The 18536-nt window shown below is 41.0% G+C and overlaps 1 protein-coding gene across 2 annotated transcripts; it reads left to right on the forward strand.

Moving 5' to 3' along the window:
* Positions 1 to 782: 782 nt before the first annotated feature.
* LOC127652420 (transforming growth factor beta receptor type 3-like) lies at positions 783 to 17002 on the forward strand. 2 transcript variants are annotated; one of them, XR_007971705.1, is made up of 16 exons: positions 783 to 893; positions 1013 to 1173; positions 1252 to 1389; positions 1492 to 1666; positions 1789 to 1957; positions 4268 to 4412; positions 4504 to 4696; positions 5301 to 5419; positions 6048 to 6203; positions 6529 to 6615; positions 9198 to 9422; positions 11940 to 12482; positions 12637 to 12706; positions 12790 to 12875; positions 14540 to 14629; positions 14752 to 14808. XR_007971705.1 is itself a non-coding variant. In XM_052138557.1 (16 exons), exons 1-16 carry the CDS (start codon positions 833 to 835, stop codon positions 14865 to 14867), a joined length of 2502 nt encoding a protein of 833 aa, XP_051994517.1. In that variant the 5' UTR covers positions 783 to 832; the 3' UTR covers positions 14868 to 17002. The 2 variants fall into 2 exon arrangements, 1 of the variants encoding a protein (XP_051994517.1); XM_052138557.1 differs by having other exon boundaries at positions 12822 to 12875; positions 14752 to 17002.
* Positions 17003 to 18536: the final 1534 nt, after the last annotated feature.

Genomic DNA, 18536 nt, shown 5'->3' on the forward strand with positions numbered 1-18536 from the left:
TTATTAAACAGAAGCATGTATTGTTGTTCTGCACTTATAATTTGACTAAATGTAAATATAATCAGAAGGGCATAAAATCTGCCCGATATAACCCTAACTTGCTTAATTGTAATGATGTATTATATTAAATATTACAATAATAATATAATATAGTAATAACGTGTATTTCTGATGTTGTTTTAAATACTTATTTGCCTTTACAGCACAGTTATGAATGTATTATTTTAAGTCTGTTACACTGCCTTCCTCTTTAAAAATGCAAACAATAGTATGCTCATAATATCCGGAATAATGTCATATAATTTATGAGTTAGATCAGAGACAAAAGGTTTGAGGAAATAAACACAAAAACACAAAAGATTACAATAAAAAACAAAAAAGTTCAATCAGATTTATCTCCATGATTTTCTCAAAACCAGCCTTGATTCTACAATCATTGTTTGTGCATTTCTTGATTGTCTCACTCTCTCTCTCGCTCTCACTCTGTCTCTGTCTCTCTCTCTCTCTCTCTCTCTCTCTCTCTCTCTCTCGCTCACTCTGTCTCTCTCTCTCTGTCTCTCTCTCTCTCTTTCTGTCTCTCACACACTCTCTCTCTCTCTCTCTCTTTCTGTCTCTCTCACTCTCTCTCTCACTCTCTCTCTCTCTCTCTCTCTTTCTGTCTCTCTCTCACTCTCTCTTTCTCTCTGTCTCTCTCTCTCTGTATCGCTCTCTCTCTCTCTCTCTCTCTCTCTCTCTCTCTTTCTCACTCTCTCTTTCTCACTCGCTCTCTCTCTCACTCTCTCTCTCTCTCTCTCTCTCTTTCTCTCTCTCTATCTCTCTCGCTCGCTGTAGGATGTTTCACTGGAGGGGTTGTGCTCTACTCTGCCTCGTGTTGGCAAGGGTTGGAACTGCAGGTAACCTTAAAATGACCACAAGGTCACTCAGAACACAAAAGGCTATTAAAAAGAGATACAAAATGTCCTGTTTAAATTATGTGATTTTTTTATAGTGCTAGTCCTGTTTGTGTATTTAGCGTCGAGCGGGAAGCTGCAGTGCTCTATGTGGCCTGTGGGGGCGCTGCATCCTGTACACGCTCAACTGGAGCGCTTCGAAGCGGGAATGGGGTGTGCGGCCAGAGAGGGCGGAATTAAAGAGACACATGTGATTTCTGTGGGCAAAGCCTCAAACAGACAGGTACAGGAAGTCTGTCCACCCATCTTCCTAAACATCCTGTTGGCGTGCACACGTTAGTCTCAGGTGTCCTGTTTCCAGGTAACAGTGGTATTGAGACCTTTGACCCGGTCTCCTCCCGTCAATCGGCCGGTGATTCTGGTGTTGAGTTCCCAGCATCCCACACGCTGGGTGATAGAAAACGAAGGACTGCCACACAACATCAATGTGCTTGTGCAGGTGTGTGTGATTGATCGGCAGCAGTTGCCTTGCAACACGTAACTTGGCTTCTGTTTGCGTCACTTTGCGCTAGCTAGAATCTCTTTGGTCTTAAATTTCCAGGTGTCTCTGAACTCCACGGCGGAGTCTGCGAGCATGTCCATTCGGGTGACGCAGGTGTCGTCTTTGCCATGGCGTCCGCGAGTTCTGCTGCGCTGGATTCTACAGTGGCACGCCACCATCTCCTCCCTCACACACACTGTACATGCCAACCACATTTATCTTCGCCTGGGAGAGGGTGAGAGATGCACAAATACACCAGTAAAGAAAGAGATGTAATTGGATGAAAGCCAATCGTATTGGCTTAACGTATGCTAATTTCTGTTTGTTGACTGGCTTGTGCTTTATTTTGGACCACAGATCCCAACATGCCGAACGAGTGTCTTCTGCAGTCTCTTTTCTTGTCTCAGAATTACCTGGCCTCAGAGATACAGGAACAGGAAGTGCATGGCTGCATGCCGTCCAGTGATCACGCCGATGCAGAGGTGCATGTCATCAGACTGTGGTCGTCAGTGTCAGGTCTGTGCGGGTGAGTTCACTTCCCAAACCGTTCCGAATTGAGACATATAATGAACTTGATTGCTTCAGGGTTCCCACGGTGTTGGAAAACCTTGAAATAGCGATTGATCAAAGATTGATTCTTTCCAGGCCTGCAAAAGTCATACAAATGTATAAAATCTTAAACCGTGGAAATTTCTATAGTGAATCAGAGTTCCTGCAGGTCTGAAAAAAGTCTTAAAAAGCCTTAAATTGGAGCAAGAAGTCTTAAATTCATAAATGTTGCATGAGGGTTTCTTGGTCATTTTAAAGTGAAGAGTAATTTCTGAACACCACATTTGCTGTTATTGGGACAATCTCTATAGTGCCACCACCACTTTTCTTTTGCACTTATCTTTTGGGCCATTTGTCTATGTGTGCTACAAACTCATCCCATTACAGTGGCGGCCATCTTGGATTGTGACATTTTATAATTTATTCGTAACTGTTCCATCAAACTTTGTGGCTCAAAATGATCTCCAGACTGATCCGCACAGAATGGATGATACCAAATTTTGATTTCTGACTTTGTGGAAAAGTTACGTTAAACACAAATGTAACAAGGTCGACATAAAACAGGAAGTGAGGCTACAACTTGCTAATGGTTTGAAGTTTTAAAACGAAACTTGGTATGCTTCATCAGGACCATGATCTGAGGGTACATGCAAAGTGTGGTGATAGCGCCACCTATGGGTCAAGAAAATTGCTATTTTTGTCCGTAACTTTTGAACCTTATGTCCTAAAATCATGAATGTGGTGTCTATGGAGTCATTGGGTCATGAGGATTTCAAGGATACCCATATAACTTTATATGTTTTCCCATATCAGCCATACTGCCTCTCTGGCACATTGATGTTTATCAAAAAGTGAAATATCTTTTGAATGCATTGTCAGATTTATAAGAAATTTGGTATGCATCATTGACATCATGTCCTGAACGTACCTGAGCGGTTTGGAGACAGCGCCACCTACAGTTCAAAAGATAATCCACACTTGTGTGCTGACTCCAACCTTGAGATGTCCTTTTGCTGTTTTTGAATCATGTCAACTAAGTGGCAAAGTCATCTAGGACAAAGGATTACAATAACAGAATCATAGGGAGGGGTTTTTAACAGAAGACAAAAATCATAAATGCTCCTTTTATGAGCATTTCTTGTTATTACATGTTTGGTGGTGATAACTTATTAGATATTGTGTCGTAGAGCGAATATAACTGATTCAGTGGGTTATTTCCACATTCTGATGGTGAGGGGCTAATCATGCAACTATTTGTCAATTAAATTAAAAGTAATGGAGATCTGGTAAGTTGCTTTTTAAACTTTGAAGTGTTACTACTGTATACAGTATATATGACTGTTCTTGTGCTCCCTTGGCATTTACATTTAGAGAACAATACGATGACATTGCGTTCCCTTAAATGTATTCCTTAAATTTACTTTAGTTGGTCCTAAAAATGTCTTTAATAAAAAGTCTTAAATTTAATTCATAAAGCCTGTAGAAACCCTGGGAATATAATTCGCTCTGTTCTTATCTATTGTTTCACTTAAATATTGCTCTTGGTAAGAGCTAGTATGTTGAGTAGAAGTTCTTTGTAAGAGATATTGTGATGATTTGCGAATAAATCCTTCTTTTGAGTCGGTCATTTCCAGTTAATTGCTTTATAAAGTGAGTGGTGGTGGCGTAGTGGTTAAAGCACAGGGCTGTTAATCAGAAGGTCACGGGTTCTAACCCCATGGCCACCACCATTGTGTCCTTGAGTAAGGCACTTAACTCCAGGTTGCTCCGGAGGATATACAGATTGTCCCTGTAATAATTGCACTGTAAGTCGCTTTGGATAAAAGCGTCTGCCAAATGCATAAATGTAAATGTAGCTCGGTCTGAATAATTCATTAGTTCATTAGTAAACAGGTCTGAATCCAATCAGAAATCAGACATGACTAAAACAAAGGTGAAAATGTATGGGTAAAAAAGGATAAAACCCTGTAGAGTGTACAATAGAGTTTCACCAGCAGTGCTGGGTAGATTACTTCTATCAGGAAGACTCACAAACTTGAGTGAAATTAGATGACCTTTATTTTATGAATATAAAACAGAAAAGTAATGTCTCTCTTTGGCGTAAGCCCCGTCTGGCGGTCCGAGGGAGTTGTACTCGGAACCGTCATATCCTGCCGGAGATAGCATCTTCTGCTTGAAGAATTGATTGATTCTGTGTTGATATATAAATGTGGGTGGGATTATGTTAATGAGCACTTAGTTGTGATGTCATAATCATGTAGACAAACCCTGTCTGTTTCTCTCTCAGCTCGCTGCAGGTGGAGGTGTCTGTCTCTCTTCTGCCTCCTCTGGTTGATTCAGGATATCACAGTATCGTTCTGATTCTCAGCAGTGCTGTCTCAGTGAACTGGGCTTTAGTAGCTCCAGAGGTCAGAGGTCACATCAGGGTATATGTAAGGCAGCTTGTTTAATTCACTAACTGTAACCTTTATGCTTTCCAATCGCCTCATTGATGCTTTATTAACAGGTTTGTTTCTCTCACAGTCGTCCAACAGTGTGAGTCTGCCGAACTCTCGATCCCCTGACCTCTCCATGACCAGTACCATGACCTCTGACCTTCTCAGCACACCTGACCTCCTAGAATGGGCCGATCAGAATGGCTTCCCCAAAGTGACCTCATATACAGAGGCTGATCTCGCCAATCGCTTCGTAATCCAGTTAAAGGCAGTGGGAACAGGTGAGTTTCGCTCCAAAAGCGTTCTTCTTTAATTTAAGACATTAAAATTATCTGAATTTTATATATATATATATATATATATATATATATATATATATATATATATATATATATATATATATATATATATATATATATATATTATTATTTATTAAAAATATTTATAATAATAATTTCTCTGTATATATTGATATGCGCTTAATTGCAAATAATTAATCAGCACATCATGTTGTTAATTTGATTAAAACATTTAACCGATTGACAGCCCTTGCAAAATCATATGGGATGTTCATGTAAATGAAGTGGTGCAAAGTCTAATGTGATATGTTTACACAAACGATTCCACCAACCCACTTACGACTAGATTTATAGTTACACTACGCTTAAGGCTTAGCGGTCTTAAAATAGGGCCCGCAGTGTCAAAAGAACTGCAACTTTTATTAACACGTCTCAAAACACCTGCAATTGTTGTGCTGTATCTCGCTTTTTTAGACGCTAGAATGCATCAAGTCTAAATGGCCCTTTGTGTATTTTGTGTTTAGAAAGTAACAGCTGCATATGTAGGCCTGTGAGGCAGCTCACTAGAGTCTCTGTTGTCCTTCAGAGCGCCGGTCGCAGTGGACGAGTCAGGAAGATTTAACAGCAGACCGAGGCAGAGATGCGCTCACCTGTCGCTGTGACGACGGAGCCCTTACTGTTACCGTGGATGCACAGATGCTGCAGGTGACCAACATACACACGTAAACATGTAAACATCTAGCTACACTGTAACAAATCCCTTTTTTAAGCTAAAGTGTGTAAAGTGAAAACACTTGCAATAAATACAATTAAAAACAGTTTACTGGGGGTCGGGGTATCTGAGCAAGTATTGACGTTGACCATCACACCTGGAGTCGTGAGTTTGAATCCAGGGCGTGCTGAGTGACTCCAGCCAGGTCTCCTAAGCAACCAAATTGGCCCGGTTGCTAGGGAGGGTAGAGTCACATGGGGTAACCTCCTTGTGGTCGCTATAATGTGGTTCTCGCTCTCGGTGGGGCATGTGGTGAGTTGTGCGTGGATGCTGCGGAGAATAGCGTGAAGCCTTCACAAGCGCTACGTCTCCACGGTAACGCGCTCAACAAGTCACGTGATAAGATGCGCGGATTGACGGTCTCAGACTCGGAGGCAACTGAGATTCGTCCTCCGCCACCCGGATTGTGCCACCCGGTCACTACGCCACCACGAGGACTTGGAGCGCATTGGGGATTGGGCGTTACAAATTGGGGAGAAAAAAAGACAGTTTACTTGACTAGAACGAGCATTTTCTCTGCAGTTTCTTTAAAATATCACATTATTTTATACACGCATACAGACTCTGTTTTTAGCGGTGGTGGCAGTGACTCTGCGTGACCGCGGCTGTCAGGCGGCATTTAATGGGAGCCACTTCCTGTTGGTTTTCCCAGTGATTTCCTGTGGGACGGAGGGAGATATGGATGGAGTAAACAGAAGAGTGCATTACACAAACACAGTGAGAGATTATATGAATGTTTTCTATTGCTGTTTTTCAATACAAATGTACAGTTTTATGATTTGATCATTCAGTAATTGTGCATTGGAATAATTATAATTTACCTACACGACCATGTGACCGGGGTCACACTGTCTCTGTGTGTGTGTGTGTGTGTGTGTGTGGATGAGATGACATGTTTATCCGGCCACTCATACACTGAACACAGATGACCCGGGTCACACTGTTCTGAAACTAGTGGATCAAATTATTGACAGTTTTCCAGTAGATGCTTTGGAAGAACAGACCTGTAATGTGTAACCAAAATTGAATTCAATATTTTAAGGTGTTTCTATGGAGACAGAAGCCTTCAGAGGGTTCGAACAATGGCACAGACTGGGATGTGATGTATGACTCTCCACTGAGCGTTCATGTGAGTGTGACTGAACTCCAGTGAGCGGCCTCGCTGTCTACATAGGGATACTGACATAGGCAGCATCATAATTGAAATAGGACCTCATAAGTGCCTGTTCATTAGGCAGCAACTCCGTTAACGGTCACTTACATCCACCACTCACAGTTGATTCTTCAGTGTTTGACAGTTTTTGCTGTTATTTATAAGGACAAGGCAGTATGACCCAAACCGTATATTATATATTCGTAGGGGAGACCAGGGATACTGTAGTTGTTACACTTAATTAAAATCATTTTTAAAATTAGAATTATTGTTATGAATTCTATCCTCCAATTATTATTAGCAGGCAACCACTGAAGATTTTCAACCAGGGCTGGACTGGTAATCTGGCATACTGGCATTTTCCTAGTGGGCCGACGCACTTTGGGGCCGATCAGGGGCGGACTGGCCATCGTGAGAACTGAGCGGGCCGGTGGGTCGGCCACGAAATTGGCCGAATGGGCCGAAATAATCTAAAATAAGCCGCTGCATTATGCAGAACGGACCACTAAACGGCGCCACCCCCAACTCAACAACTGAACTGTGGAAGTGGTGGTGACGTAGTGGGGTAAAGCACATAACTGGTAATCAGAAGGTTGCTGGTTTGATCCCCACAGTCACCACCATTGTGTCCTTGAGTAAGGCACTTAACTCCAGGTTGCTCTGGGGGATTGTCCCTGTAATAATTGCTCTGTATAATACATTGGTACTCAGGAGGTTGCTGGTTCGATCCCCACAGTCACCACCATTGTGTCCTTGAGTAAGACACTTAACTCCAGGTTGCTCCGGGGGGATTGTCCCTGTAATAAGTGCTCTGTAAGTCGCTTTGGATAAAAGCGTCTGCCAAATGCCTAAATGTAAACCGATTTCTCTTCCCAGTCCAGTCCTGTTTGAAGCATTTTTAATTTTCTGAAAAACTTACTTTTTCGAACACCTAGGCCATTGGTCTGATTTGCACTAAATTTAGCATGTATCATCTAGAGACACTAATGAAACAAATTCATGGAGTTCATGATGATAGACCAAACCGCTCTCGTTCACTGCATCAATGAATATGATGGCGAGCACGTCAAAATGGACGTGAGGCTGTATCTTCGCAACGCTTTGGCATATCAGCCATAATTCCTGTCCACCATTTTCCTAGGCCGTAAGTCCGATATGCACTAAATTTGTCATGTATCATCTAGGGACACTCACGACAAATATTTAGGAAAAGATTTTTGATAGCCAAAACGGTTCTCGAATAGCGCACCAACAAACATGATGGCAAATTGCAAAAAAGCATCTGAGGCTGTATCTCTGCAACGCTTTGCTGTATTTTCATGAAAGGTTGTGTGTGTCATAATGACCATATGACCTTGCCATGTAGAATTAGTGACTGCACCACCTATTGGTCAAAATGTATAATTAATTGTATTCTTATTTGAGCAATTCTACCTATTATTTTATGCTGCTTTTTTACAGTCATAATCACTGATGTCCAGTGACACTTCCGTACATGCCGTTGGTGTCAAAAGTTATAACATTGCAAATATAATTGATCATAGTGTCCAAAAACATCTCCAAACAAATACAAGATAATAATCGTACATAAGAACTAATTACACATGCAAACACAACAATGACTAAAGGTTTGCAGAGCATGCAGACATGATTTTAGTCATGAGATTTCACAGAATGAGTTTCATTCTGTGTCATTTCAGTCATCATTGAGTCTGTGTCATTTATTTGGCGCCAACATTGTGCTTCATCTGGATTATCTAATGATCTTTGCATCCTATGACGTTATGTGTGGGCTCGTTTGAAAGAGCCCACACATCATTTCCTCTAAGTAATGGTATGTGATATTCTATTTTCCATTTATTTGTCGTGAAGTTATAAACGATCATATAGCATCATATAAATAACACCAACATAATTGTCAAAAACATATATTTAGCTATTATTCGCTATATATTTATCAGTGAGTAAAACAAGTTGTTTGGTTGTATTCAACTCTTTGAGAGCTTTCCAACAACATATGACACATGACTATTTCATCAGATTGATGTTTTTACTGATTGCAATAATATGTGCAGTGCAAATGTTTTTAATAAATTATCAAAACGATATGCTTCTGATTTGTCTGCAGATTTCAAAGCACTTGTATAGTTTTGGTCATAATGCTTGCATGCATTGGGAAGTACATCTTCTAAATTTTTATTTTAGAAGATCCTATTTTGTGTTGGTCAGAAATCATATTCATATTTTGACGATTAATTTTCCTCACGGGCCCGCTGGAGGGCCCATCTAAGCTTAAAGGGTTTTTAATGAAAATAAATGCTTATATATTAAATTACCATGTGGTAATTCCTATTGTTTAATTAATCCAGTGAATTAAATACTTTACAAATGTAAATAATATTTTATTCTTATTTTCCTTATGTTTCTATGTTGCATCCAAGCAGTACTGTGAACTGAGAATGCTAACTAAAGAGTTTTTGTACTTAAAGACAGTTTATGTGTGCTTTTGTTACTAATGCTGTTAATCGTGGATTCTCGTCTTATTTCTTCGTGTTCAGATTAGCTGTGAGTCCTCTCTGCCCAGTCCTGAGAGTCGAGCGAACGCGACTCCCTCGTCCCGGCCTGAGGAGGCACTGTGGTTCACTCAAGCTCCAGCTCCTCCCCGGATGCTGAGGCCTCACGCCTCTCCGCTTCTGTCCATGGAGCTGTTTGTAACTGAGGCATACGAGAAGAGACCCGTCGGTCCGTGTGTTATCACAGCATATGACCGTGTCTACACACAGGTCCGTTATTGTCTTGTTTTTATCGTTTCATTCTCAAAGCTCTGGTTGTTTTTGTGTTGTTTTCTCTCTGGCATCCCTTAAGGTCAGAGCCGATGATAGCAGCCGGAGAAACTGATATTAAACATCAGCTCATGTGATAAAAGATCTCAAGGACATGAGACTCCTGTCTCCATGTGGAGATTTCTGCAGAACGTCTGTTTTTATTAGTGAATGAAGGGCAGATTAAAAGAGCTGAAGTGTTGTCCTTACTGCATGAGAACAGATTGTGAGGAAGTTCTGTGCAAAAGATGGTCATATTAATTAAAATAACAACAGTGAAAACAAGTCAAATACAAGCAAATAAATGTAAATAAAATATTTCAGAATCTTGCAAACAAACAACTAGCAGCACATTTACCAATAGTGTGTACATTTCTGGTCTGCAGTTCTAAAGGTTGTGGGTTTGATACCACCTGTAGCTCAACTGGTAGAGAACGGCACAAGCAAGACAAAGATCATGGGTTTGATTCACAGGGCATAAACAAACTGGTCAAAACCTTGAATGCTCACTTTACAGATACAGGCAGATCAATTGAGTAACAAAAAATAAGTAAAGAAGAGTCATTAATAAGTATGAAGATTAGGGCTAAATTTATACAAGAAAAAATAGTAAACGTATTTTTAGATTTGAAGTAAAAACAAATTGTGCTAGATTTAAAGTTACAGATTTATGGTTCTAGATTTAGTCAGATTTTGTTTTCTATATTTTAAATCACAAATTTGAAGTACTAGATTTGAAGTCACAAATTATTTTGTTTTAGATTTAAAGTCACAGATTTTTTGTACTAGATTTGAAGTCATATTATTGGTTCTAGATTTAGTCAGATTTTTGGTTCTAGATTTAAATTCAAATTTTTAGTATTAGGTTTTAAGTCACATATTTTTGGTTCTAGATTTAAAGTAACAGATTTTGGGTTCTATATTTGAGGTCAGATATTTTTGGTTCTAGATTTAACGTAACAGATTTTGGGTTCTAGATTTGAAGTCAGATATTTTTGGTTCTAGATTTAAAGTCACAGATTTTGGGTTCTAGATTTGAAGTCAGATATTTTTGGTTCTAGATTTAAAGTCACAGATTTTTAGTAATAGATTTAGTCACAAATATTTAGTTCTAGATTTGAATTCGTATTATTGGTTCTAAATGTTTTCCTCTGTTTAATCAGCGAAGGTTAACAACAGTTATGGATGGTGTTAACAATTTAATATTCTTTCTTATTCATTTTAATCATTTATTTTTTTCACATTTATTTTATTACTTTTTATTCTTGTTCATATTCATTATAATTCTTATTTCATGTTCTTAATAGTTTAACATTTTTATATATCTTGTATTTCCTTTAAAATGTATATGTAAAGCACTTTGAATTGCCTTTGTGTATGAAATGTGCTATTTAAATAAACTTGCCTTGTTCTAGATTTGAAGTCACATACATTTTTCCCCCCGTTTTCTTTTGAAATGCCCAATTCCCTCTAGTTAGTAGGTCCTCATGGTGGTGCGGTTACTCGCCTCAATCCGGGTGGTGGAGGACGAGTCTTAGTTGCCTCCTCTTCTGAGACCGTCAATCCTCCTTGACTCGTTGTGCACGACACCGCGGAGACTCACAGCATGTGGAGGCTCATGCAACTCTCCACGATCCACACACAACTCACCACACGCCCCATTGAGAGAACCACTAATCACCACCACGAGGAGGTTACCCCATGTGGAGTACCGCCGCTCCCTATAAGCATACTACATAGTCTGCGTATCAACTCCCTAGGGGGCACCATCTTACCCTAGGAGGGCACCAGAAAGTCCACCGGCCGCCCTTACTCGCAAGTTATACATTAATCAAGGACCCAAATCAGTTGCGGAACACAGATGATCACTTCATGCTCATAACATGCGAACCCCATCAATTTATAGGGCATAGGGCATCAATTTGACCAGCGGCAGCCCTGCCCATGTGACTCTACCCTCCCTAGCTACCATGCCAATTTGGTTGCTTAGGAGACCTGGCTGGAGTCACTCAGCACACCCTGGATTCAAACTTTAGACTCCAAGAGTGGTGGTCAGTGTCAATACTCGTTAATCTACCCAAGCACCCGAAGTCAGATATTTTTCATGTTAATAGTGCTGTAAAATACAGCTCAAGTTAATCAAGTTAGTGAAATCACAAAATGAAATAAAAAAATGCACTCTAGGAACTTGATTTATTAAAAAACATTGTGTAAGTTCATTGTGATAGTTGTATGCCTCTGTGACATTTAATTGATCATTTATTGCATTTTATTAAAAGTAAAAGCACACCTCTCCTCAACATGACACATCATTCGAGGTATTTTCATGTCTGTAGCACAAATACTGCAGGAGTTACTCACTTAACATACAAAACTTAGTGTCAGATGTTTGTTCAAATCACTAAAAATAAGCTTTAATGATGCTTGAGTTAACAAACAACACGTGTAAACTAAACACGAGTTCTCCGTGTCTGTCAGGTGTCAGTGAGTGGTGTCACAGGCGAGTCCATCAAGCTGCAGTCGTGTTGGGTTTCTCCACTCTCAGATCCACAGACCCGCAGCAGCTGGAACATCATCACAGGCTCCTGCGCCTCCGATCCATCTGTCTTACTGACCAAGAGTAAGACACGCGGCAAAATAACACACAGCACAGAACACAATGACAGCAGACAGTCAGAGAGACAGATGCTCCCACGCTGGAGACAGACGGGTCGTCATATCAGAGACAACAGAATGAGACGGGTTAAAGATGCGCGAACCGTCGCTGGGAGGTACAGATCGCGCGGGATGAGACAGAAGAGAGATGAGCGGGACAATGAGGGAGAAAGCGCCCTCACGCTGCGCTTTAGTTTCATCCTCAGACCCGTCTTTAACAACTCCATTCAGTTCCTGCACTGTACTCTGCGTCTGTGCGCATCAGGGGCCCAAACAGATCCGTGGCCCTCAGGGGCCACAGCTCAGACAGTTTGTGCACATGGGCCCCGAATACCTGCTTTCACACGTGCACCTGCTTCTCAACAGGTACAACACACGAGCCATAGACTTTTATAGGCTGGGAATCTAGAAGTACAATTCTCTTCTTATTTTCTAACGTAAAGTTGAAAAAGTGACATATGTTTTGTGTTCCAAAAAGACTTTAAATGAAACCGCTCATATCTCTCTCTCTCTTGTACAGTGTGAGTACAGGAATCTCTCTCGCCCTGTTCTGGTCACGTCTCCTGTTGGCTTTCTGGCTCCTCCTGCTGGTCAGTGCTTCTCATTGCAGCTGAATGTTCATCACACGCAAATGATTTCATGGCTAAAACTAACACATGTAGTGTTTTTGCAGGTTTAATCTGTACTTGTGTGTGTATGTATCAGGTGATCTTGCCCAAAAGCACGCTGAGATGTCCAGACAGAGTCCCTCACATGTCGGTACGTCTTCCTCATGATGTTTCAGGAGTGTTGATTATTCATGTTTTTGAGTCGTTACAGACATTACATCAGAAATTTGCATAATAAATTCAGATTCAAAGCATCGTCCAATCACTGTCAATCATGTTCAAATAAAATGATCCATTATAAATGTTGAATCTATGAACTGATGATCATTGAGTGTCCAAACATCATCTGCAGCCTGAAACTGAACTTTTGACTTAACCTCCAGTGTGCTGTCTGTCTGCACTGGTCTCAGAACAGTTATAGGAGAGCTATAGGATGCTCCCTTGCTCCCTATTTAGTGCAGTACTTAACCTCCAGTGTGCTGTCTGTCTGCACTGGTCTCAGAACAGTTATAGGAGAGCTATAGGATGCTCCCTTGCTCCCTATTTAGTGCATGACTTAACCTCCAGTGTGCTGTCTGTCTGCACTGGTCTCAGAACAGTTATAGGAGAGCTATAGGATGCTCCCTTGCTCCCTATTTAGTGCATGACTTAACCTCCAGTGTGCTGTCTGTCTGCACTGGTCTCAGAACAGTTATAGGAGAGCCACGGGATGCTCCCTTGCTCCCTATTTAGTGCATGACTTAACCTCCAGTGTGCTGTCTGTCTGCACTGGTCTCAGAACAGTTATAGAGAGCTATAGGATGCTCCCTTGCTCCCTATTTAGTGAATGACTTAACCTCCAGTGTGCTGTCTGTCTGCACTGGTCTCAGAACAGTTATAGGAGAGCTATAGGATGCTCCCTTGCTCCCTATCTACTGCACTACTTAACCTCCAGTGTGCTGTCTGTCTGCACTGGTCTCAGAACAGTTATAGAGAGCTATAGGATGCTCCCTTGCTCCCTATTTAGTGCATGACTTAACCTCCAGTGTCCTGTCTGTCTGCACTGGTCTCAGAACAGTTATAGCTATAGGATGCTCCCTTGCTCCCTATTTAGTGCATGACTTAACCTCCAGTGTGCTGTCTGCCTGCAGTGGTCTCAGAACAGTTATAGGAGAGCTATAGGATGCTCCCTTGCTCCATATTTAGTGCATGACTTAACCTCCAGTGTGCTATCTGTCTGCACTGGTCTCAGAACAGTTATAGGAGAGCTATAGGATGCTCCCTTGCTCCCTATTTAGTGCATTACTTAACCTCCAGTGTGCTGTCTGTCTGCACTGGTCTCAGAACAGTTATAGGAGAGCTATAGGATGCTCCCTTGCTCCCTATTTAGTGCATGACTTAACCTCCAGTGTGCTATCTGTCTGCAATGGTCTCAGAACAGTTATAGGAGAGCTATAGGATGCTCCCTTGCTCCCTATTTAGTGAATGACTTAACCTCCAGTGTACTGTCTGTCTGCACTGGTCTCAGAACAGTTAGAAATGCATCTTATTTTCATCATAACTCCATATAAAGCCTCTGAAAGTCACATTGATTCTGTGATAATGTACAGTAAATATATGATATTTTAAGGAAAATGAGCCTATAGTCCACATACGTGTGTTCATTGTGTTTAACAGCGTGCCGACAAACTCCGCTGTGATCAGCACCATGCTGTTTTGTCACACGACACTGATCGCACAGTGCCTTCTGAACTGAGATCAGTTGCTTTAAATGAAATAAAATGATGTGTTGTGTATAGCGAAGCCAAAATGATATTTTCTCTTGTTCATGAGCAGACACGGGTCCCGTGCAGGTGATCGCGTTTGTTGCGTTTGTGATGGGCTTCAGTCTCATGGGGGCGCTGTGGTGCATCTACACTCACACTGGTACAAACAAACAAACTAAAAAATATACATAATTCTACGTGTTAAAGGTGAATGTAAAATTGAACAACCGTTTTTGTGCTGCCATAGTAACAGCAGTCATCATTTGTGTTGTTGGTTGTCAGGAAGACGTTATATGACACAGAGAGACCGAATCTCAGAGACCACAGAACAGAACGCAGCCGTCAGGAACATGACGACACCGCTGGACCACATCAACAGTTTACATGAGATTAAATAAACATGTTAAATACGTTATCGGTGTAACACTGCACTGAAGTGTGTAGCTGTGTTATATTGTGTAGAATTATTTAAGTCTGATATATGTATATCTGTACGGTTCATCAGTGATTTTTAGGCCTTACATTTTGCAGACGTCTTAAAGGAATATTCCGGGTTCAATGTGAGACACAATGGAAGTCAATGGGGTTTAACCTGTAAAAATTAAAATACTCACCGTTTCAAAAGTATAGACAGAAAACATAAACAATATGTGTGTAAAATCACTTACTGACCACATCTGTGGACATTTTTAATAATTTTACTACTTTTTTGCCATGAAATGACCGCAAAATGTCGAGTGTTCAAATAATACCAAAGTGTTTCTAGCAGGTCTGTCCACTGTCAGCCATATTTGGGACGCACTCGGGAGGTTATTTCCAGTCATGAATGTACAGTTCCTGTCTACTTGAATGGAGAAAGACCGAAATCTCACAAACGATTGGTCAAGATTACGATTAAAAACATATTTCAATTCAGCAATAAAATCTGACAGCACTGGAATCATACGTCACTTTTCCATTCGCCTCGCCTCGACCTGCTTTACTTTTCTGAGCTTGCTTTTTAGTTTTTAGTGCCGCATCAACGTGGGCGGGATTATAGGCTGATCGTCATAGTAACGCTGCCTCCACTGCTGTGACATCATCTTAAACACGACACAAAACCATAAACAATAACACGACCGCTAGCTGTTAGCTGCTAGCTCATTGTGCTGCATAAAGCAGTTGTTCATGGTCATTTTACTCAAGTGTAACAGTTAAATTGTCCTGGTTGTTTTAGAAGCTTTCCAGTAGCTGCTCAACTAAATAAAGTGAAGCTTTCAAGCAGAATATAGAGTTAACGTAACAAAACATACCATCCTCCATCATGGCGGAGTCCAGGGCACTCTCCCTCTCATTGCTCGCCGTTCTAGAAAGCGTCCATTTGGTCGAATCACTTCCACGTTTCCTTGATGGTTCTGTCATCACTTTTACATTTTTTATCGTTTATTGACCATGGCGTGGTTTTGCGCACAGCCATTTCTTTTTTCACAAATCGTAAGTCGTGCGAACAAATGATACTGCTATCGCTGTTGCTAACTTTAAAACTAGCGGGTTGATGTCGCATGTCGGGAATCCAGTAGTGACGATTCTCTCTGACCAATCAGTGATCTGCAGGGTTTTGACGTCACATTTAGTATCGGCTCGCTTGGAACCTCGACCGAAGTGGTACTAAAAAAGTACCAGGAACTATCCACAGTGGAAAACCCCCAAAAAAGCGAGCCGAGTCGAGTCGTACAGGGCAGTTGAAAAGCCCCATTAAATTGTGCTTCTTTACTATAGATTACGCTAAAAAACTAAGTTTTTCGGGCTTGAATAGCTAATGTGCATGCACCTTTTAGAGTTGATTGACAGGCGACGTCTGTATTTAAAATGTGATTGGCTCGTTTACCTGTAAGGCGGGACTTCCTATGTACATCCCATTTATTTTAATAAAGTCGCCTGTCTCTGCTAAATAGTTTCTGATAATACACAAGTTTACAAGTGCTTTTTTAAAATTATAAGCTTCACATTTCTGCCTTTAAACCCTCCAAAAATCCCCCATTGACTTCCATTATAAGTGTCTCACTGGAACACACATTTGTGCTTTTTTAAAGAAAATGGAGGACAAGTTGAAATACATTTTTGTGTTAATCAACATTATGCCACAAATGCTGTCGACTGAGCTTCACTTGTATTGAACCTGGAATATTCCTTTAAATATAATGTCAGTATTACAGAAATAAACTTTGGATGTGCAAACTGCTGCTTTCTCATCTACAGAGGACGATCTCTAAACACTTATAGCTGATGTATGTCACTTCTTCTGTGTTCAGATACTTTCTTCTATCCCAGTTTTATATGCAGAGACAACTATAAGAAATCCATGTTACGTTTCTCAGAAACTGTAAACACTGTGTTTCTGTTGAGAGACACGCTTAGACCCGCCCCAACAACATTACTCAACCAATGGTGTGAGTTGGGGGCGGGGCTATCTCTTCGTTTAGCCAATGGCAAACGAGGGCCGTGTTATTGTTGCAATTCCGTTGACATACTTCATACTTTCCTTATCAATAAAAAATCAAACACAAACTGACTGTATTACTGTTTATTATTCAAGAGCTCATATCATCTGAGATCACAGAAGGGTTTGATGTACGACATCATCATGACTGTCATAACCCTGAACTTATTAATGTCGTCAGAGACTTTCATCTGGAAATAATCTCATTAACATCTGATAAACATCCTAAACAGAGCAGATATCAATACTTTCTCAAACACAAACGTCTCAAAGACATCTTGCAGATTAGCAATCTAAAAAATATGACTTCTGGATGAACACTTTAACTCTTGTGCGTCAAATAAAAAACAGGACAAAAATATCCACGAAAAAATACTGTCATAAAAATATTATTTATTCATATTATTTTCCACTTTCAGTGGGAGGTTTTATTAACCAACATCAGTCCTGATCATAACTACCAAATATTCATTCATATTCAGGATTTTAACCCTTTAAATGTTTGTTTATATAATGCCACTGTTGTTTTTTACATACACACACACACATGCACACACGCACACACACACACACACACACTTCTCAATGCACACACACACACACTTCTCAATGCGCACACACACACACTTTTCAATGCGCACACACAGTTTTCAATGCGCACACACACACACTTCTCAATGCGCACACACACACACTTTTCAATGTGCGCACACACACACACACACACACACACACTCTTCTCTATTCACACACACACATGCACACAAGGACACACACACACACTTCTCAATGCGCACACATACACACACACACTTCTCAGTGCGCACACACACACACTTCTCAATGCGCACACACACACACACACTTCTCAATGCGCACACACACACACACACTTTTCAATGCGCACACACGCACACTTCTCAATGCACACACACACACACACACACACTTTTCAATGTGCACACAGACACACACACACACTCTTCTCTACTCACACACACACATGCACACAAGCACACACACACACACTTCTCAATGCGACACACACACATACACACACACACACACTTCTCAATGCACACACACACACACACTTCTCAATGCGCACACACACGCACACACATGCACACACGCACACACTTCTCAATACACACATACACACACCCACACAAATGCACACATGCACACACACGCACACACACACACTTCTCAATACACACACACACACACACACACTTCTCAATGCGCACACACACACACACACACACACTTCTCAATACACACATACACACACACACACATGCACACACGCACACACACACTTCTCAATGCCAACACACACACACACTTTTCAATGTGCACACACACACACACACACACTCTTCTCTATTCACACACACACATGCACACAAGCACACACACACACACTTCTCAATGCGCACACACACACACTTCTCAATACATACACACGCACACACACACACACATACATGCACACACACTTCTCAATACATACACACACACACACGCACATATACACACACTCACACACACACACAAATGCACACACACACACACACACACACAC

The sequence above is a fragment of the Xyrauchen texanus genome, chromosome 12 (assembly GCF_025860055.1).
Source record: "Xyrauchen texanus isolate HMW12.3.18 chromosome 12, RBS_HiC_50CHRs, whole genome shotgun sequence".
NCBI lineage: Eukaryota > Metazoa > Chordata > Actinopteri > Cypriniformes > Catostomidae > Xyrauchen > Xyrauchen texanus.